Source organism: Pinus tabuliformis, chromosome Q (assembly GCF_031772625.1).
Source record: "Pinus tabuliformis cultivar Carrire ecotype Pingquan chromosome Q, CPIR1, whole genome shotgun sequence".
NCBI classification, from domain to species: domain Eukaryota; kingdom Viridiplantae; phylum Streptophyta; class Pinopsida; order Pinales; family Pinaceae; genus Pinus; species Pinus tabuliformis.
In genome coordinates, this window is record NC_142296.1 from 246,586,563 (window position 1) to 246,610,388 (window position 23,826).

Consider the following 23,826-nt stretch of genomic DNA (forward strand, 5'->3'; position numbering starts at 1 on the left):
GAAAAGCGTTTAGAAAATCGTTTTTTTTCAATTTTTTTTTTTTTAATTTTAGGTGAGTTTGCTTGTTGGGGGTGGGTCCACCTTGGGTTAGGGTGACGAATGAAGGCAAAAAAAATATAAATATAGCAGATGCTCCCTCATGGTAATGTTAAATTCTTAAAGTAAAAGTGACATTCTCCTTTATTTTTCATTTTCATCCTTTTACTTAAATTTTTAACATTACCATGAAATGACTCAGGATGTTTGAGAGTGGTTCCAGCCTCATTGGACTTCATATGGAGAAAATAGAATTTCATATCCTATTCAAAATTCAACAGACTTAACAGTTTTCAGGAATTCAGGATCAATGGGATTGTGGCATTTCATTAGATTATATCAAGTATGAAGGTATGCGATTAGCATTTAATCAAGAGCACCAAGCCCTATATGTACCCTAGTGTTGGTGGTGTTATTGTTGAACTCCTTTGTCACGCGGCACACCCTTAGCAAAAAATTACCTTTCAATCAAGTCAAAATCATCGATCAAGCATGTTAAGCTTTTTCTACCATATTTTGAGTCTTGAATTAGGTAGTTTGATCAAAATTGGGCAATGTTGACAATCGAGGTAGAGGCAAAGGCTAGACAAGAGGAGAAGAATCTAGATTCTAGATGGTTGATGCATCTAAATGGTTGATGCTCGAATAATTAATCATTAATGTACAATGGATGTTATATCTATCTTGATTTATGCAAAAATATGCATGTTTTCATGTCTTCTACAATTAATTTGGTATTTGGGATGTTTGTTTTGAGTATAAATGCAAATATATATATATATATATATATATATATATATATATATATATATATATATATATATATATGCTAGGCTATGAACAAAGTCACCAAAGTCACCATAGAACTCTGCTGGGCTAGTGGGGGCAGTGGAAAGTAAGTATCTGTCACTATGAAAGTAAGTATCTGTCTGCTTCATATTGGTTAAGGAAATGTATTCCAAAGGGATCTGTCCAGGAAAGGAACAAGGTCTGCCCAGGATCTGTCTGAACTAGATGGCTGAACGAGAATAGGGAGGGATATGGATATAAGGTATCGGAAGAAAGAATACGAGCGGTTATTTGGCTAAAAGTAAGGGCTAAAGGAATGGTTATGGTGGGTGCCGAACTGCTACCTTAGCTGCTGGGGGATCTTCTACTGGTTCAGGATCAACAGATGAAATTGCTCCTACTTTTGGATCTAGAGCTATATGTTGCGGATTAAGTGCTAAGCAGTCAAGGTATAAGCAGTGAAGGCAGGGTTGCGGAACAAGTTGTTGTTGACTCAGTTTACCTAGTAGCAGAGATTCCTATCTAGTCCCCGTGGACCCATCTTTCTCAGTCTCATTAGTAGCGGTAAAGGCGGCTATTATTCAAATGCTCCAGGCTTCTGGCTATGGATCTTATAATGGTCCTGGGCGGGCCTTACTTAGACACTGAGCTTCCCCAACCCTTCTCATTTGAACCTGCTATCCTCACCAGGCATAGGCACCCCACCTACCAGCCGGGCATACCAGGCTAGGCACTACTGATGCTTATAACAAATAGATTATTTACGAGCATGTTCTAAAGTGGAAAATATCATTAGTAACGAGAATCTCAAATCCTCTCCCTCTCCCTCTCCTTAACAGTCGAGCACCTAAAGGTCCTTATGGTCGAGCACCTAAAGGTCCTTATGGTCGAGCCCCTCACCCATCGGAATGAGTGAGTGACCCCTAAATAATATAGGGCGATGGCGGCCTTAACAGTCGAGCGTGCTTACGCACCCTGCCGGTTCAATTTACTTATTTGGTGGCCCCTCTCAAATAAGTAACTAAAGAGCAACTAAAGTTCCTCTCCTTATCAGTCGAGCCCCGTTGCCGGTCCTCATTTCTTCAACCAGCCCGGTCGGTTCTTCGACTATCCAATCCAGCCCAGATATTTAGTTCCTTCAATCCTAACGTCTAGCCACCACAGACAGGTTCTAGCTAGATAACGGGTTCTTCCATCCCTTGGGTTTCTAGCTAGATAACGGGTTTTGTCGTCTCGTCCTGTAGAAGCTAGGGTTTCTGTCGTCAATCAATCAATCAAATCAATAACTCACTATCCGGGCAAGGTGGGATCACCAACCTAGGCTATATATATATAGCAGACGCTTCCGCGGACGCTTCGCTTCCTAGATTTTTGGAAAATGACGCTTCGGCGTCCCCGCTTCCAAAAAACGCTTCTGCTTCGCTTCCACTTCGTGCAACATTGGTCTGTCCTAAGCAAGATCATGTTAAGCCTAAAATTAACATGGTATCAGAGCCATCAGAAGTCAAGCTCAAGCAAGAGATAGATCCATCACTGAAAAATTTGTTGATAATTTTGTGTGGTCTCTTTCCTTGTTCAGATCAGTCATATCGGATGACGGTTTTTCTGAGGCTCGTATGGTACTGTTCTGAGGCAAACTGCTCTATGGCATCTTCGCTTGGTTAGCTCATAGACTGTGTTTGCATGGCTTGGCACAGGGGCCTATCAGTGGCTAGGATCTTACCTTTTTCGTATGGCCTCATGATTATCTCTGCATCACAGTCATAAATCTCAGTTGAATGATGGCACTTCCACATTATATGAATTCGTCATTGATAAGGTATGTACTATGGTCACTCTTCTATACGAATTTCTGGAATGGTCAATTCAAATGTTATATCTCATGTACCTACCTTCGCCCTTTATTTAAATGTTCTCAGCTTTGACAAAGCCTAAAGCCTCATTATTCGGTCCTTCAAAATATACTATTCAGCTTCTATCATTGTGGAAATTATCTTGAGATCATACTCAGAAAAGTTCTCCTATTCAATACAGTTTTCCGTTCTAGAAATTCAGCCTTAAGCACTGATACCTCAGCCAGGAATTTGTCATTTATCTCAATGATGAATTTGTTATTAATAAGAACAGTATATCCAACCTTGCTATAAGACATAGTATCTATATGATGATTTATTCATGGCCTCGATGTCTCCAAGGCATTGTCTCGACATCTCTCCGTAATATATCTTTGCACTTCATATGACCTTACAATTGTATGGCATCGTTCTGGAGTATTATGACATTCGAATTTTTCCTAATCTCTCAAGGTATGATACATGGGCACAAATGGTATGATTTGCAATACGTGGCATCATTAGGATCACAGTTCATCTCTGTTAACTATGTATGGTGTCATAAAATTATAGAGAATCTCAATTATGCTTAACTCGGTTTTTGTGATCTCACCTCAGTTCAGCATTATGTATGTTCTCTCTCAGCACAATATTATTTATGCTCATGACCTCACACAGTATAATGTATGAGCAGTATTGATCTTGACACTATAACAATATTAGTTTTGATGGTTGAATGGCATCGTTACAGTCCTATAGCAGTAATGGTATGGCAAGCGTTGATGATAGTATTGATGATGAAACTTGTTCACAAACAAGTTGTGAACTAGCCTTTGATAATCCGTATCTTGTATTTTTCATCTCAAGCATTTCGATTTGGTCTGAAATTAAAAGGGTATTCGGCCTTCTACTTCAGGAAGAGCGAAGAAGAATTAAAGTTATCTTTGACTGTGATTTGGTTCATCATTCTGGGGTTCAGTGCTACAGACAGGGCTCACGTGTATCTTTATTTTGTCTCCATGCAGATTGACGCTTACTCTGTCCTGTACTATATCTCTAAAGTTGACCAAGATGATTTGAGCTAATCTCCTCCTTTGTTCATTGATTATCTCAGCAAGGATTTCGGCCTCCTGTTACAGTCACCTCAGGCATGTTTTTCAGCCTCTTAGTGCAGTACGTAAAGTACCCGTGTGTTGGATGTATCAAGCATGATTTAAATACGATCTCTGCAATTAATCCTCTGAGATCATCATTTAGTTCTATGCATTTGGTACAACTCATTTGTGAATCATAGTGGTATGATAGAAATTGGGCATATCTATATGGCCCTAGAGAGAAGTGAATGTTGTTCATATTCATCTTTGTTTTGCACATTAGCAACAGGCATCCAACGGAGTAAACATTTGATTCTTGTAATGTAATCAATCATCTTTCAGCCTTAAGAGGAAGCTTTAAGTGGTAGAGCTGAGATTATGTCAGTAGGAAAAGATCATAGTAGAAATAATCCTCCTGGAAGTTTGAAGATCTGCAGCTGTTATAAACCTCACTATTATTTACATAAGGTCTGCTACGTGAGGCAGTTCTCTATGAATGGCAACCCAACATCTCTTATGGTTTGTTCAACGTTATGTAAACCCTGGATATCGATGACAGTATTATAGTCTTGTTCACAATCGAAGTTGTGAACAAGACAAATGTAAATCTTGGATACCTTATCTTCTGATTTTGGATGATCATTTGTTGAGGTATGCAAGAAACCTCTTATCAGTAAGCTAGAATTTATGATTGTTGAGGAGTCTTAAACTCTTGTGGATGTCATCCTAAGCAAGGCTTTCAATATTCAGTCCTAATTTGTAATAGGAGGCTCTGTTTGTAATAGCAACAATTGCATCAAGGTTTGCGGTATAAAGTCTGTATGGCAGTAAGAGTGCTTACTTTGCAGATTTCTGAATATGTATCAATTTCATTAGCACCTGCTTTCAGCGAAGAAGAAGATTGTAGTTGTTGCATTGACTGGTATCAAGCGTATTGATTCAGAATTAAATCCATCATCCCATTATTCTGGCAGACTACAGAAGGTATCTATGCAAGGGTGATTTTACAGTTTCACTACTTGTCACATCACCTCCTTGCAGCATGATAATCTTTGACATAGGATTGATGGTCTCCTAAAGCAAGGATTCAGAGGGAGTTGTAATGTTTTAATGATGTCTGTCCATCAGATGATGATCCTCTCTTTTTCAAATGAAAAGAGGTAATTTTTAGATGTAAGTTCTCGCGTTGTTCCCCAGCATTAAAAGTATGGTAATGTTGATCCAGATATAGACTATGCATGGGGACACTGGTGTATACCTTGATATGAAGACTCTAAGTCAATTTATGGTCAAACCTTGTATATTGGATAAGTTGTTCATTAAGATTATCTAAAAGTATGGTGCTCATCTGACAGTACAATAAAAGAAAAGAGCACATCTAAGTGCTATAGATATGTTGAGGACCACCTTTGCTTCCTAAATAAATTAAAGTCTGAAGTCTGTTACTCTAAAGCACTAATGAAGCCGAATGTATGAATTTAAGGAAACTCTTCAGCAATCATTTATGCACATATTGTTGTATATTGCAGAATAGGTTTCAAAGAATCCAGTGTCTCACATGTGACACCAAACATCACTTTATATGGTACAACAAAGGACATTCCTGTTTGGATGGATAGATCTCATGATGAGCAGGTTGCCTGTGGACACTTTGCACTCCAGAAAGACAAGCATAGGTTTGTGGTCTCCCTGAGTAAGAGGGAGTAAGCTCAGTGAAATATTTCTTCATCAAGATATGCAAGAAGCAGAGGATTGCCAAGTTGTAACTTGTGTTTGTAGGACGTGGTTCATCCTTTCCCTACTCTCGGTGATTTGCATACGTAGGATGTGGTTCATCCTTTCCCTACATATGATTGTGATGTGTTATTGTAGGATGTGGTTCGTCCTTTCCCTACGTGTGGTTGTCAGCAGGATGTGCTACATTCTTTCCCTGCTATTGATTGAGTATCATCCTACCCATGTAGTCCGGGACACATGGGAAGGACCTCTCATCTGGCCAATGAGTTGGGAAAAGTGGTTAGGGACCATGGCACTACCAATGGACGGATCGGGTACTGCCATACTCCCAATGACTAGGATGCATGTTGTTCTTCAACTTGATCTAGGATCAAGTTTGATTGAGGTTTTACATCTGGACTAACTTTTGTCAATGGAGAGTGGTAAGGTCTTATGACTCACTCTTGATCAATTCTTCTTCATTATTACATCAATGTTCAACAGAGTAGAGCAGAGCAGAGACGAGATATAGGGATGGTTCATGGTGATAGGATGGCATGATGATCAGTGAAAATGACTGATGGTTTGATAGGTGGAATTCTCCCTAGTTGAGAATCGAGAGGGAGTGTTAAAATTGGCAACTAGGGCCAAATTCCACTTTGGACAATTCCTATGGGAAATATTATTACAACATTGAATTCCTCTTTTCTAGAGGACCAAAATCGATCTAAAGGTCGCCAAATTTGGATAAGGAAAAATGAATTTTTGAATTTATGTTTCTCTCATATAAATTATCAAGGTTGGCTTCCTTCATATGTCGGCTCATCAAGTCTAATGGTCACGTCTCTTGACGCCTATCAAATTATATATATAGAGGTACTTCCAATCTCATTTTGGACATCAAGAGAAGTGAAAATTCTTCTGAAATGAAGTGCGGGTCTGAGGTTTGGGTGTACAAGAGCAGGAGCCATGTTTGTGTCAAGATAATCTCTGTTTGGGTTCAATTTTCTTGTGGAAGAGAGGCCGCAATTGTTTAAGGGCTGTAGTGGTTGTTTGAACACTGTTTGGGGCTGGGCATTCTTACTATCTCAGGCTGCAATTTAGAGAAGAGGTAAGGTCTTTGATGCTTTGTATTTGTATCCTCTTCGTTTCTGTTCAAGCCGCAGGAAGGGATCATCTACCAGTAGGTTGGATCACTTGTTTGAAGATTAGTAAGGCCTCGAAAGGCTCTTCCCTTCGAGCGCAGCCACAAAAGGATACAATGCAGTCATTCAAAGGTTTCTTCTTTAGTTCTGGGGCTACTTCATCTAACTGTCGGTAAAAGGTTGTTGTAGGGTGCATTGAGAAGGAATCTCAAACCCTAGATCAGTGAATGGTCATCCATAAGTGGAATACAAAGGAGCAGACCTATGAGAGGAATATTCATCGTGTTTTGAATATTGGTTTAGGGCTATTGAAGTACCCCAACCAGTCTTATTGATGCATAAAAGATAGTAAATCTTAATCTTCATTGTACTCTCCCTCTCTGATGATCATTTGATATTAATGAAAGAATAATTGACAAAGGGTTTTCCCCATCTTGGGGTTTTTCCTTGGCTTGAGCCAATCCTTGTGTTCTCTTGTCTTGGCTTGTCTTCTACATTTTCATTAGATATTATTTCATCAGTTATTGTTATAAGTTTATGGCTAATATGAATTGTAATACAATAATGGAATAAAAAATGGGCTAAAGAAGTGTCTGTCCTAAACAAGATCATGTTAAGCCTAAAATTAAAAGGAATAAAAAATAGGCTAAAGAAGTGTCTGTCCTAAGCCTAAGATGAACAGAGGAGAGACCATTCAAACATACTTCATGAGGATATCAAAAATCAAAGATCAACTATCAACTTCTGGTGATGTTGTTTTTGATTGAGCTGGTACTGATTACGCTTGGAGGTCTTCCTTCTTCTTAGGATACTTTTATTACTACTATCAGTAACAATGACAAGTTTCCTACATTTGATGAGCTTGGAAAGTGCAGTCAAGAAGAGGTCATAATGATTTCCAGAGTAAGAATTCCCAAGCATGAAGAGGGAGAACCCATTGCCTTTGTTGTCCAAGGCAAGAAGAAGAGAGGAAGAAGAGGCCATCACTATTCAAAAAAGCATGCTCCCAATAGTTCCTCTAAATGGAACAAAGACATATCAAAAGTCCAATACTACAACTGCCATAAGAATGGCCACTATGTCCGTGATTGTCCAGAAAATAGAAGAGCACCAAGATCCAACTTCAACAATCGTTCCAACAAATCTAATTATAGAAGAAGAAGAGAAGCTCCTTCTACTCGTAAAGAGAGCTTTCGTTCTTCAAGGAACCCAAGGTATGATAACAATGCAGCTGAAACACAATCAAAATACTTTCTTGTTTTTGCTCTTTCTAGTTCCTCTCTTGCAGATTCTTGTGACAGTTGGTTGGTTGATAGTGGTGCCTCAAGACACTTTACTGGCTATAAAGAAGTGCTCTCTAATCTGGTTGAGAGGGAGACCGATTTGAAAATCATTCTTGGAGACAACTCTACATATCCTATAAAGGGATCTGGTTTTGTTTCCTTCCATCCGGATCATGGTAAAACCTTAACTTTTTAAGAAGTTTTTTATGTACCTGGTCTGAAAAAGAATCTTGTTTCTATTTCTGCTTTAGAAGATAAAGGAATGAAAGTTGGTTTCATAAATGGTAAAGTTCTCTCTTGGTTGATGAGATCCAACATGAGAGATGCCTTCACTCTGGGATTAAGATGTGAAGTTTTGTATAAAGTGAATGGAAGACCTATTCATGCATTGATCCGTGACAACAATCATCAAAGTGAACTTTGACATAGAAGGTTCGCTCATTTGCACTATAAAGCATTACCTCATGTGAGAAAGATGGTTTCCGCAATATCAAAGTTTAGATCTGATCATGGTGGAGTTTGTGAAGGGTGTGCTAGTGGGAAGCAAGTAAAGGGACCATTCCCTTCGAGCAAAAGTAGAACCAGTCCGGTACTTCATCTTGTACATTCTGATTGATATGGACCAATGCCTATAACTTCTCTTGGTGGCTACTTGTATTATATTATTTTTGTGGATGATTTTTATTGCAAGATATGGATCTATTTAAAAAAAAAATTCAAACATCTAACATGTTTAAAGATTACAAAGCTTTGGTAGAAAAACAAACTGGAAAACAAATCAAAGTCTTCATATCCGATAATGGAGGAGAGTTCACTTCAAATGACTTCATTGACTCTACAAAGAATTTGGAATCAGGAAAGGGACCAGATTACCGTATAACCCGGAACAAAATGGTGTGGCTGAGAGAAAAAATAGAACTGTCATGGAAGCAGTTAAAGCTATGTTGTCTGATCAGAAACTACCAAAGTTTCTATGGGGAGAAGTTGTTAACACAATTGTCTATGTTCAAAATAGATCTCCTCACTGTGCCCTAAACAACAAGACTCCGGAAGAAGTCTTCTCTGGTGAAAAACCCGAGGTTGGGCACTTGAGGATCTTTGGCTGCCCTGTCTACTTCCACGTGCCAAAAGAAAAGAGGAACAAGTTGGAAGCTTCAGGTAAGAAAGGTACATTTATTGGTTATTGTGAAAATTCTAAAGCTTACAGAATATATGTATCTGAACAAATAAATATAGAGTTTAGTAGGGATGTAACATTTGATGAAGATGCAGCTCTTGGAAAGGCAAGAGACATTCCTCTTCCTCTCGCTAATGTTGATAGTCAAGATGTTGCATTTGAGATACAAGAAAATCCTAAGCCTGAAATTGATCCTGTTGATGAACCCATGGAGCCCATGGATCCTTTGGATCCTCCTCCATGTGATCATCCTGCTAAACTGAGACCTTTACGGCTTCGTGACACCCTTCAGGATGTTGATAAACATGTTGCTCCCAGAGGAACCTTCAGAGAAAGCAAGAAACCATGTCGGTTCCAAGGATATGTTGTAGCCATGAGCAACATTATTCAAGCTAAACCATGCATTTTTGAAGAAGCTGTGAAGGATCAAGTGTGGAAAGATGCAATGGATGAAGAATATGAGTCCATCATTTATAATGATATATGGGAAGTGGTTTTGTTGTCGTATAGAGTGTCTAGGCAGCGCAACAACGCTCAGACCGGGGGCTGTCACCCTGATCTCGATCCCTTCGTTTAAGTTGTCTCCCTATAGCAGGCTAAGGGGGGTAGACCCTATGGGAAAAATGTAAGACCAACTGGGCATCAGCTGGCTTGGGAGACACAGCAGGGGGAAACAAACACTTGATCGATTTTAGAATTTGATTAGATCTTTAAATGCTTAAAACCAATGCCTTATGGAGTTAATGAAAACCAAGTAATTAATTAGCTGCTGCTGCTTATGAGGTAATTTAATGATTGCTTGAAAATATTTACAAAATATCCAACATGTAACGAGCATTATATAATCCAAGCAATGATTAATTTCGCGAGATGCAAGATATTCAAAAGATGCACAAAGCTTTAGCAATTAAACTTCAAAAGATCAAATGCTTTAAATAACCATAAAATTTAAATGCTAACCTGTTACCACTTTCATATAGCTAATCTTTAGATAAAATTTAAGCGCGTATGACTATATAAAAATGACAAACATTAATCCCACAACAGAAAAAAGACATCAAAAGGAATTGCCAATTTTTAATTAGTTTTTTTTCAAAATTTTTAATTTTTAGATATAAACTTTTTTTTTTGTTTTTTGTTTTTATATTTATATCAAAATAAACAAAAGTATCTAAATCTAAACTAAATAAAAATGAAATTTAAAACAAACACTAAATATATACAAATGAAATGAAATTTAAAACTAAAAGAAAATTTATTAAAATCTAAATGAAATCGAAATATTAACAAAAAAATTTAAATTCTAAACTATATAAAATCAAATCTAAATCTAATTAAAAAATTTAGATGAAACGAAACTTTTAAAAAATTCTAAAGTTCTAAATTATAAGAAAGATAAAATCAATTCTAATAAAAATTTAAATGAAAACTAAATGCATAACCCTAACCTAAACTAACGCATAAAAGAAATAAAAATTTGCGTATTGAGGAGGAAATCGATTTCCCTTGCAGGTTGGAAAGCGTTTGATGCAGGGAACCACCGGTTTGCCTTGCAGGTTGGAGTGACTGCGCTCGGAGGGATGTTCGACGGCAGAGGGTAAGCAACAATGAGGACTGAAGAGAGCTGCGGATGGGAATGCGTGAGAAATGGCAGCAGCGTGAGGAGCTCGGGCTTGAAGGAGCTGGATGGAGGAAGAAAGCCAACACCAGAGGAAGATGCAAGCAGAGAAAGTTGCATGGAACAGACTGCATGGGTTGCGGGCTAGGCAGGTGAGGCTGCGTAAGAAGATTGATGTTGTATGCAGCTGCATGAGATGGACAAGGCCAAGATGGAGGAAACTGGAACAGAGGACGTAGATAGCGCAGAGATATTTGCCAGCGGGGGAGGGGTTGAGCTTTTAGGCAATGTAGATGGTTTTGCTTGCAAGTACATGGAAATGGGAGAGCAGCGATGGGGAACAGATAGAGAGCATCGAGGATGCAGAAGGGAAAAAATTATGACTTTCTATCAACGTGGGGAGAACGGATTGCGGGTTTGGCTTGCAGCTGGAAGTGGCAGCGTGAAGGGTGAAGGAGCTGAGTAGGGTGTGCGTGGAAGGTTTTGGACAGTTGCGTGGAGAGCTTGGGAAATGGATAAAGCTGAGGCTGCGAGAGGGCTTTGCTGCGGATAGGAAACTGTAGCCAGGGACAACGAATTGAGAAGTATGACAATATATAGATTTGAAAGGCAGCGAGGGTTTTACACAGTTTGCTTTAAAAAGAAATTTCAAAAATTTTCTGCAAACAAAAATGAAACCCACTGGCAGCAAACAGATAGCCTGGAAAACCCCCACGATTCTTCAGAAACCTTAAATTTTTTTGAATCTTTTCGCTTTAGATTTCCTTGATGAAAACCCCACAAGAAATTTCCAGATCTGAAGTAAATATTCTTGCCAGAGCTGATCCTAAGGCCATATCTTACCTTCCAGGGCCTAGATCTGGCTTCAGACAAAATGTTTTCTTCCGACCTACAACTTGCAATAACAAAAACCGAACACCCAGAAATAAAATGTGCAAGAAACAAAACTAAAAACCCTAAAACCAACTAATAATTACGATATTCACAGTTTAAAAGGCTCTAAATAGCCAGATTTGTCAGTATGCCACAAAAATATTTTTAGAATTTTAAATTTAACATGAGATGCTTCAGAAAACCCTTCATGCATTCACAAGAAAAATTCAAATGATAAGCCCGGGATCAAAACTGGCTGGGCTCTTCAGAAAATGCAATCCAAGAGTTGGCTGGTTCAGCCGAGAACTTCCCCGAACGCCTGGTAAACTCAAAATCAAGGATATCCTGCACAGCTTAATTCGACCATTAACAAAGAGGGAGAAAACAATACTAAAATCCAAATCTAATGGAGATACCTGCCATCATATTCAAAAATTTAACTACCATTCAAACCCTAGCGATTAAACAAGATACCTGTGTTTAAAATCACTCTTCATAAAGCTATCATCAATGGCTAAAATTAAAATCATGCACAAAAATAAAACATCTTACAACATTTCCGGAAGAGTAACACCAACAAGATTTCAACCCCAAAGTCTTTCTTTATTGCACATGAAAAATGACTACAAGAGAGCTTTCTTTAGCACACGACTCTAAGATCGAATGATCTCAAATAACCCCTGTCACCCTATTTAAAGGAAAATTTCCCAACGGCTAGTTCGAGTGATCCATGTCAAAGTGATTTCGATGGTCGATGAGGATCAAAATCTCTTTTAATCTCATCCATCTAAATTTTAGATGCATTTTAATATATTCAAAATTAAAATTTTGCATTTATTTCCTCAAAACTTTGACTTATTATTATTTTATTTTATTTTTTTATTTTTTAATTTTTTATTATTTTTATTGGACCCTCGAACTTAGCCTTTGGAAAAATTACCTAAGAACCTAGGACTTATGAGGGGATAAAACATTTTCTAACCCTCAAGACACTTTACATCATGATTTTTTTACATTTTTACATCGCAAGGGGGGAAAACCCATGTGACATAGACCCTCATAGACTACACAGTTCTGCGACACAAACATAATCTAGCAGATCAAGCAATTTGTAATAACCTAACCAAATAGTTATAATTATCTCCAAATTACTTTTACATAAACTCGACCTAGCACACTAGGATACCCCTAAGATTCTAATGACAAAATCCATTCCGACTTTGGGGTTAGGCTGAAGGAAAACTCTGCCGATCATGGATCGGTGAGGCAAAAAACCTTCCGACACGTAGATCATCACTAGAAAATTAGGTTTATCTAGGCAATTACATACATGACAGAGATCTACTAGGATTATTTACAATTTACACATGCAGACTGGGTTTACAAAATAACATGATCGGGCTGATGAAGATAGTCAAATGGCACGGACACGTCGATCAAGCACTATCCCTTTTGTGAAAAAAAGGGGGTTCATTGCTGTGGGTCGTTGACACGTAGTGGTCAACATCTGGCTCTACTTGGGGACACGTTGCTGCAATGTAGGAATGTGAGAATCCAGAATCTGCATCCACGCAACACACAACAAAAAATAAGTAGCGTCAATCCAAAAAAATCATCATATAACATTAAGCACAGGAAAGATATAAGCTCTTCATTTATTAACTATCTAGTAACATGAAAAGTAAATCTAATCCTAAAACAGTAATGAAAATGCTGAAAAAACAAGCAATAGGGTTAGAAATACAAAGGATGCCCCATGGCATCAGATGCATTCAATATAGTGTATACTGAGCATTTGCCTACTTTCAGGCAAATCTGTTGGCTGCTTCTTGGATGTGCCATGTCCAGTTCTGCTTATGGTAGGATATTTTCCTATCCGAAAGTCAAGTTGCTTGCGGCCATTTGATGCATCAAATTTTTTTCTCATTCTCTTTCTCTTGCGTTTTTTCTTCGTGGCAGGCTATATCACTGATGATGTGGAACATTCTGCTTCGAAACTCTAAGGTGAAGTATGTAAGATATGCATGACATGTCTTTCTTCATTCTGCATCTACTATGTCATGGATGATGTATCAATCGCACAGGTATCATGAGTTATAACTTGACCCTTTTTTATTTTTTCTTTAATCATGTCATTCTTAGTTAAATCTTCGTTAATGGAGTTAGCCTCTTTCTCGGGATATTCACAACAAGACGGGACATGTGATTTCCTCTCTTCCAACCTTTTATGTAATGAACCCATTTCTCTGGCATGTATTACTATGAACTTCGCTTGATTGAGTTTAGTTTTCACGAATCTTTCTTGCAGAGTGACATGATTAGCTTGCATATCCTTTATTGGATTCTGAATAATGGACATCTGATTAGAATGATTAACTTCCATTATTTTTAATCTGTTTTCGATGATATGTATTCCATCTATATTTATGACACGTGGTACCTGCTTTTCTTCTATGGCCAGTAATCTATTCTGAAGAGGTATCTGACTAGCTTCCATATCTTTTATTACTTTGTCGTCCTTTGCCTTTATGGTCATCAAGCAATGTTGTATAGAGTTTATCTCTTTCTTATGATTTGCTTGCAGGGTAGCCAACTGATTATTATAATCGATTCTCATGATGGTCATTTCATCATCCATAGTTGACAACTTGCTTTGCATAAAATTAATTTCCCTGTCATGATTAGCTTTCATGGTCTCAATTTCCTTAGCATGCTGACTTTGCATGTCGGTTACGTGATCAGAGTGTTTAATTTTCATGATTTCCATCTCCTTATCACGTTTTTCCAGGTGGGTGCATAAAGTTCTCATATCATTGGCGTAATCAGTTACAAATTTTTCTTGATTGATCTCCATATTTTTTACCAGCCGCATTAGTTCTTCTATAATTTGCTTCTGATTTTCCCTTTCATTGTCGACACTGATTTTACAATTTGTCCCTGCTTTTCCACTATCATGGATTTGATCTGCAATGGTACAGGTGGATGGCACATTCTGATATGAAGAATTGTCTTGAAATCTTTCATCGATAGCTGGACCCTTCATAAGATTACTTTCATTTTGTTGCACAATTTTAGGGGCACAAGGCGAGCTATCTTGATAACCATATCTATCTTTAAAAGCATTGACAATGTCTTGTAAAGAAGTGAAAGAGTCTTCAGGACAATTATTAAACCAATTCAAAGCATCACCCTCTAAAGAAAAGACAAATAGACGCATTTTGACATCTTCATGATCATACTGAGGAGATCTACAATATATGAACATTATACGAGTAAAACTCCATAAATGCTTTCTAATAGCGACTAAATCACCACCTGAGAACAAAGACAATTTATGAATGGCCACTTCTAGAATATCATGGAGAACATCAGTAAAATGACATGGGGTAAATGAATAATCCATGATGAATAATGAGGGACCAAAAGGATGATAGAAAGAGACCTTTGCTCAAGAAAATCAAGAGATGAAAGAAGTAGAGTCGCCACTTGAACATGAATCTAACTCTAGTATCCAAAAGGCAACAAACAACCAGATATAAGGGAGGCTTCTTGTCTGGGAAAAATAAATGAAAAGAAATGGAGTCGCCACCCAAACAAGAAACGAACTGAGAAGTCCAGGTGCTAAAGGTACGATTAAACGATATGACGAAAGATAGGGCGATGAAAAGATCAAATGACGCCAAAAAATGTTGGCCGTTTGACAGGCTAATGAATGGCGGAAAAGATGAGATGATGGCAAAAAATGTTGACTTTGCCGGCTCAAATGAATGATGACAAATGAGAAGATGAATGAGGAAATGTCGTTGAAACGCCGAGAATAAAATGTCCCCGGCAACGGCGCAAAAAAATGTTGTTGCACAGAGTGTCTAGGCAGTGCGACAACGCTCAGACCGGGGGCTGTCACCTTGATCCCCGATCTCTTTGTTTAAGCCGTCTCCCTATAGCAGGCTAAGGGGGGTAGACCCTATGGGAAAAAGGAAGACCAATTGGGAATCAGCTGGCTTGGGAGACACAGCAGGGGGAAACAAACACTTGATCGATTTTAGAATTTGATTAGATCTTTAAATGCTTAAGACCAGTGCCTTATGGAGTTAATGAAAACCAAGTAATTAATTAGCTGCTGCTGCTTATGAAGTAATTTAATGATTGCTTGAAAATATTTACAAAATATCCAACATGTAACGAGCATTATATAATCCAAGCAATGATTAATTTCACGAGATGCAAGATATTCAAAAGATGCACAAAGCTTTAGCAATTAAACTTCAAAAGATCAAATGCTTTAAATAACCATAAAATTTAAATGCTAACCTGTTACCACTTTCATATAGCTAATCTTTAGATAAAATTTAAGCGCGTATGACTATATAAAACTAACAAACATTAATCCCACAAAAAAAAAAAACATCAAAAGGAATTGCCAATTTTTAATTAGTCTTTTTTTCAAAATTTTTAATTTTTAAATATTTTAATTTTTAATTTTTTAAATATAAACTTTTTTTGTTTTTTATTTATTTATATCAAAATAAACAAAAGTACTAAATCTAAACTAAATAAAAATGAAATTTAAAACAAACACTAAATATATACAAATGAAATGAAATTTAAAACTAAAAGAAAATTTATTAAAATCTAAATGAAATCGAAATATTAACAAAAAAATTTAAATTCTAAACTATATAAAATCAAATCTAAATCTAATTAAAAATTTTAAATGAACCAGAACTTTTAAAAAATTCTAAAGTTCTAAACTATAAGAAAGATAAAATCAATTCTAATAAAAATTTAAATGAAAACTAAATGCATAACCCTAACCTAAACTAACACATAAAAGAAATAAAAATGAGCGTATTGAGGAGGAAATCGATTTCCCTTGCAGGTTGGAAAGCGTTTGATGCAGGGAACCACAGGTTTGCCTTGCGGGTTGGAGTGACTGCACGCAGAGGGATGTTCGACGGCAGAGGGTAAGCAGCAACAAGGAATGAAGAAAGTTGCGGATGGGAATGCGTGAGGAGCTCGGGCTTGAAGGAGCTGGGCGGAGGAAGAAAGCCAACGCCAGAGGAAGACGCAGGCAAAGAAAGCTGCATGGAACAGATTGCAAGGGATTTGCGCGGATGGAGGAAGGGTTGCGGGCTAGGTAGGTGAGGCTGCATAAGAAGATTGATGTTGTATGCAGCTGCATGAGATGGACAGGGCCACGATGGAGGAAACTAGAACAGAGGGCGTATATAGCGTAGAGATCTTTGCCAGCGTGGGAGGGGTTGAGCTTTTAGGCAGTGTAGATGGTTTTGCTTGCAGGTACACAAATGGGAGAGCAGCGATGGGGAATAGACAAAGAGCTTCGAGGACGCAGAAGGGAAAAAGCTATGACTTTCTGTCAGCGTGGGGAGAACGGATTGTGGGTTTGGCTTGTAGCTAGAAGTGGTAGGGGAAGGGTGAAGGGGTTGCGTAGGGTGTGTGTGGAAGGTTTTGGACGACCGCGTGGAGAGCTTGGGAAATGGAGAAAGCTGAGGCTACCAGAGGGCTTTGCTGTGGATAGGAAACTGTAGCTAGGGACAACGAATTGAGAAGTATGGCAATGTATAGATTTGAAAGGCAGCGAGGGTTTTACACAGTTTGCTTTAAAAAAAAATTCGAAAATTTTCTGCAAACAAAAGTGAAACCCACAGGCAACAAACAGATAGCCTAGAAAACCCCCACGATTCTTCAGAAACCTTTAAAAAATTTGAATCTTTTCGCTTCAGATTTCCTTGATGAAAACCCAAGGAATTTCCAGATCTGAAGTAAATATTCCTGCCAGAGCTGATCCTGAGGCCAGATCTTACCCTCCAAGGCCTAGATCTGGCTTCGGACAAAATGTTTTCTTCCGACCTGCAACCTGCAATAACAAAAACCGAATACCCAAAAATAAAATGTGCAAGAAACAAAACTAAAAACCCTAAAACCAGCTAAATAATTACATTATTCACTTTTTAAAGGGCTCTAAATAGCCAGATTTGTCAGTATGCCACATAAATATTTTCAGAATTTTAAATTTAACATGAGATGTTTCAGAAAACCCTTCATGCATTCACAAGAAAAATTCAAATGATAAGCCCGGGATCAAAACTGGTTGGGCTCTTCAGAAAATGCAATCCAAGAGTTGGCTGGTTCAGCCGAGAACTTCCCCGAACGCCTGGTAAACTCAAAATCAAGGATATCCTGCACAGCTTAATTCAACCATTAACAAAGAGGGAGAAAACGATACTAAAATCCAGATCTAATGGAGATACCTGCCATCATATTCAGAAATTTAACTACCATTCAAACCCTAGCGACTAAACAAGATACGTGTCCTTAAAATCACTCTTCATAAAGCTATCATCAATGGCTGAAATTAAAATCATGCACAGAAATAAAACATCTTACAACATTTCCGGAAGAGTAACACCAACAAGATTTCAACCCCAAAGTCTTTCTTTATTGCACATGAAAAATGACTACAAGAGAGCTTTTTTTAGCACACGACTCTAAGATCGAATGATCTCAAATGACCCCTGACACCCTATTTAAAGGAAAATTTCCCAACGGCTAGTTCGAGTGATCCATGTCAAAGTGATCTTGATCGTCGATGAGGATCAAAATCTCTTTTAATCTCATCCGTCGAAATTTTAAATGCATTTTAATATATTAAAAATTAAAATTTTGCATTTATTTCCTCAAAACTTTGACTTATTATTGTTTTATCATTATTATTATTATTATTTTTTTCTAATTATTATTTTTATTATTATTATTATTATTTTTTAATTTTATTATTTTTTATTATTTATATTATTTATTATTTTTATTGGACCCTCGAACTTAGCCTTTGGAAAAATCACCTAGGACCTAGGACTTATGAGGGGATAAAACATTTTCTAACCCTCAAGACACTTTACATCATGATTTTTTACATTTTACATCTCAAGGGGGGAAAACCCATTTGACATAGATCCTCATAGACTACCCAGTTCTGTGACACAAACATAATCTAGCAGATCAAGCAATTTGTAATAACCTAACCAAATAGTTAGAATTATCTCCAAATTACTTTTACATAAACTCAACCTAGCACACTAGGATTCCCCTAAGATTCTAATGACAAAATCCATTCCGACTTTGGGGTTAGGCTGAAGGAAAACTCTGCCGATCATGGATCGGTGAGACAAAAAACCTTCCGGAACGTAGATCATCACTAGAAAATTAGGTTTACCTAGGCAATTACATACATGACACAGATCTGCTAGGATTATTTACAATTTACACATGCAGACTGGGTTTACAAAATAACATGATCAGGCTGATGATGATAGTCAAATGGCACGGACACGTCGATCAAGTGCTATCCCTTTTGCGAAAAAAAGGGGGTGTACTGCTATGGGTCGTTGACACGTAGTGGTCAACAGGTTCCGATACCCCAAGGTTGTTGATAAATCTAGGGCATTAACATTAGGTGATTTCTCTTCGATTAGTAACTGTTTGTGAATGGTTTTTACTTCTTAAGATTAGAATCTTCTTCTTCTTAGATTATTAGTGTTCTTCTTCATCAAACAATTACCATTGTATGAACATAAATAGGCAAGAGACACAGAATGTAGGCTATCAGCCAGGGCCAAAAACCTCTCATTCTTTGAGAGGAAAACCCATACAAATTCTTCTTATAGAGATTCCAATTGATGAATGCCAAGACCAAGGCCCTTGACCTATTTGCCACTCCAAGACCAAGACACAAGTTCTCTTGACAGTCAATCCTCTTCTTGACCCCTCTTCCACTTCGACCTTCTTAGCAATGAGACCTTGTTGTCACTGAGATCTTCATCACTGCTTTGATATCGAGATCTTCATCACTACCTTGACAACACTGTTTCCTTCACTGAGCCCTTATCACTGAGATAGTACCTCAATGCAGTAGTATCATCAACAAATTGTGGATGCAACGAACTTTTATGTCACCAATACCGTCTTTCTACACTCGGTGTGACACAAAGACAGAGACTCTTAACTGTAAGGCAGCACCGAGCTTATCTCTGTCAGTTTGTACCCTTGACCGAACTATTTTACTGAGATAGTCTTCCGCATTCCTTTTGAATCGTTGACTTGAAATAGTCCATCCAAATTTCAGAATAATCTGAGTTTCTCTTGACCATAATCTCACTCGTCTTTCAAGGAGATCCGAACTTGTCACTGTGCTCATCCACCCGAAATTCAGAGGGATCTGAATTCCCTTGACTGTGATTATATCCGAATTGTTCACTGTACCCATCCAAGTTCCATCTGAACTTGTCTCTGCCTTGTCCATCTAAAATCTCAGAGATATATCGAGCTGTTAACTGTGGAAATGCGAAAATCCTTCACACCTATATATAGTGGTTGGTTCTTCATAAATAAGCCGTCATGTGTATCTTGAACAGTTGTGTCTCTTATGTTGAAGAATCTAGGGCAAAGTAGTTATGATAGGATTCTTCTATGAATGATAACAATTTGTGAAGCACTTTTACTTTTTCTTGTTAGCTTGATCTTCTTCTTGTTATTAGTGTATGTTCTTTTACTTCATCAAACTGCTACCAAAATACAAAAGACAAGAACACAAGATGTTGGCTCTCTGCCAGGGAAAAACCTCTCTCTCTTAGAGAGGAAAACCCTTTCTCAAATTTCTCTTACCGGAGCTTCTATTGAAAATTGAAAATTGTAAAAAAAAGCTGTCTATATTGTGCATTGATTGATTTACTGTTGTTTATATTCTGTTGTGCAAAGTAGTTTGTTGTGGTATTTGGATTGGTAGTGTCAGTGATTCTAAGACCCTAACCTAGATTCTTCAGTGCCATGGAAGAACAACAGTTGCACTATTCTATAATTTGTTAGCCCAGTGGTCCCTCTTGGTGCCATGGTGGTTCATTCTCCAAGTATCCTGATGCAAGGTGCTTCCCTGCTTGATATGTGCCATATGTCCTCCTGTTCCCAACACTCCTCAAGATGTGTGCCAAGGTAGTTGCTTGCTCCGATTCTTCTTGTCAACATGTGTTTGGGTCCACAACCAACGTCCATAAAGTATGCTCCTCAACCTAAGCACCTTCAAGTTAAGTATCCAACCTCCAAGGGGTATGTTTCATGGTCCCATGCTTAGGGCTAAGTGTCCTCTGCCAAGTGACTAGCACTCGTTGTCCTACGTGGCTACCTCTCCCAATCAAGCAAACAATTCCCCAATTGTGTGCACCCAATGGGTTAGTCATCATGCGATAGAGGTCAACAACCTCTTAGGTAAGTGCACTCTACTAGTGCTCTATCTAGGCTCAAGCATCCACTCAAACTAAACTATCCATAGGTCCACCAAGCATCACAAACGAACTAGGAGACCACACCCTGTCCTAGCAAGGTAAAAACACTTATGGGGTAACCTCAGAAGCTAACACATGTACTATCTATCATCGTTAATACTTATTGTAATTAATAGTCAATTTTGAAGTTACAAATACTAAACAATGTTTAAGAATGATAAATGCTTGAAACATCTTTCTAATAAGCATCCACAATTTGTTGCTAAGGATATCATGCTCTAGGGATTTCCATACTTACACAAATTTTCATATGTGATCATAAATTTGGCATTTCTTGTGTTTTGCATAATACTTTATCATGTTCAGATAGGACTAATATGCATGCCAAATGAACTATTCTTTATGAACTTGTTGCTGATGCACCGTGAAAATAAATAGAACCTTCCACATTTATTAAAGCTTTGTGTTCCAGAAGCACGTTGAGTTTTGGACTTGAAAGGCAAAAATTAGAGCCTAATCGTAGGGTAGATCATCTTTCTTTGTGTGTATATAGAAGTGTAATCATAGGATTTTATCTTAGAATGATTATGTTTCTATCAAATGATTTTATTTTTTTAGATGATAGCCATTCATAGATTTAGGTGTTTGCTATGAGATTTATTTGTGGCTTGTTAGTGAATACGAGGCATAATAGTTCTTTTACATGATGCTTTCAGGTGAACTATCTTTTTGATTATAGCCTTGAAATACTGGATGATCCTGCAACACAAGCATTGCTTGAGGTAATGATCAAATAATCTCTCTTTTACATAGGTATGAATGTTAAGAGAGATACATGAATGGACTGAAACTAAAAGTTGAGCATGAAATAATTGAAACTACATTTACTACAAGGCTTCTTATTTTGAGTTTTATAAATGCATCTGCATGTATTTATTGGAGCTGGAGATTCTATTTGACTCCGATGCTCCCAACATCGTTGCTATCAAGATTTCATACTTATGATGATAATTAATAAGTATTGTTGATTCAAATCACTTTCTGCAGGTTGGTTTATTGTATCAACAACGAGATCCATCATTTATTCGTCCACTTACTCGTGGTATTCAAAGGTGCCTTGTTCGATGGTAAGAGTCACAGAACTGTTTTTACTTGCAAAGCATGCTACTACAATATTTGAAATTAGAAGTAAGCTGCATGCAATACGAACTACTACTAAAGTTAGATTTAGTAGTTTTCTCGTTTTTTAACCTAAGAAAAGTTAAGGGGAGAGAATTTTATTTGACTTTTGTCATTCCTTGGCTATTGTAGTCATATTTTGTTATGTAATGCATTTCTATTGAATTCCATTTGAATTTTTGAATCACAGGCTTGTTCAAGAAAAGTTACAACTTAACACTATGGAGTCAATCCAATTCTTTTGGCAACGAATAATAAGGGGTCGAAGTTATCGGCATTTGATGGAGGGCACTGGTCTTTAAGTTTGAAAACTATACGTATAATCATTTATTAAAGTGGATACCAATTCTTTTTGTAAATGGTGTAACTTTTTGTTATCTTATAATTTTGTTGGGGAAGGCATATGCTTATTTTTAGCCCTTGAATATCTTTAGCAGCACTTGATCTAAAACATGCATATATGACATTAAATGCATTTTGACAATAAGTCAACCTCAACATCTAGAATGTACATATTTTCCAAAAGTTGTCATAAGCTCATAAGAATAGGTAGTATCTAGTGAATAAAGTACAAGATCGCTTAAATATGACTAGATATTATTAGTTATTAGTTACAAGGAATCAATAAGATATTTATAATCTGCTATTGGAAATAGGCATGTGTCAAGTTTATAAAAAAATTAAATTCCAATCCTCTTTTGGCAAATCCATGAGTTAAGTAAGCCTTCAATAATTGCATATTGAACTTGATACGAGGGCATCCCTTAAGCAACTATGTTCATGAGCACTCCGAGGGAGTGTGATACAAGTGAATGAAATATAAGTGAGCACAAGAAATGTTTGAATCAAGGGAATAACAAATAGAGGAACAAGGTGCGTAGAACATTGATATAATGAAAGATAACAAGGAAATACCACAAGAACAAAAATGTGACAAGAATTGCGTAGAGTAAGAGCGCACTCAAGAAATGTGCATTAAAGGAGAGTGCATATTAGGAGTAGGCATATTGAGTACAGTTCAGGTTCTTGTGAGAAAGTGTGCATGGTAGGCACATGATGACAAGTGTGTAATATTGAGTGTGCCAAGAGAAGCTAAAGGGTCATAAGGGAATTTGAGAATTCCTAGAGAAAGTTGAAACAACATAATGGACATGAAGAGTTGCAAGATGCAAATGAAGAGTTAGAAGAAGCTAGACAATCAACCAATGGAGTAAATAAATAAGGTTATTGTTGTTAGAGTCAAGTTAGATAGCAAGCCCATAGCCAACATTGAGAGATAATAAGTTAGTGTAGAAAGTTGTTGGAAAGCCGAAATATAGCATTAATGTGTATTTTATAAATTTGTACTTGTACTTTGATTTTTAATAATTAGAATGAAGCCTTTGCACACGATGTGATTTGGTTTTGAATGTTATCTAAGTGACTTGTATGAGTATTTTAATTCAAGTAGTGTATATTTGTTCAAAATTTGTGTCGCATATTGTTGCTCTTGGTTTGTAGAGTTGAAGATGTTGGAGAGTCAAGCCCATTGTACCCTCAACTGTACACTTTGGCTATGAAGCAAGGTTTGTGAAGCTCTTGAGATTTGGGTGAAAGGAATGTTGAGAAGAGATTACCTATTTTTCATGAGTGAGAAATTAATAGAAATAACGAGAAGTGGTGGAAGGACAACCATGGATATAATTTGTAAGTGTTACAAACAAGAATCAAAGAGTTGTAGAACAAACAACAATCTAGAGGCATTGGAGAGACCCAATCTAAAACAAAAGAGGAAGAAGAAACCGAGTT

At 37.4% G+C, this 23,826-nt stretch overlaps 1 protein-coding gene across 3 annotated transcripts in view; it reads left to right on the plus strand.

The window, feature by feature from the left end:
• The window catches only part of LOC149219109 (uncharacterized), a 174,009-nt gene extending 151,460 nt beyond the window's left edge, over positions 1 to 22,549 (plus strand). For 2 of the 3 annotated variants that reach the window (XM_089384266.1, XM_089384267.1), the window contains exons 9-11: positions 21,576 to 21,641; positions 21,907 to 21,986; positions 22,229 to 22,549. In XM_089384266.1, the coding sequence (XP_089240392.1) occupies positions 21,576 to 21,641; positions 21,907 to 21,986; positions 22,229 to 22,340 (258 nt within the window). In that variant the 3' untranslated portion in view covers positions 22,341 to 22,549. Of the gene's footprint in view, positions 1 to 3,682; positions 3,806 to 21,575; positions 21,642 to 21,906; positions 21,987 to 22,228 lie in introns of those variants that run through there. The other variant, XR_016249215.1, reaches the window with a different exon arrangement.
• The last annotated feature ends 1,277 nt before the right edge of the window (positions 22,550 to 23,826 follow it).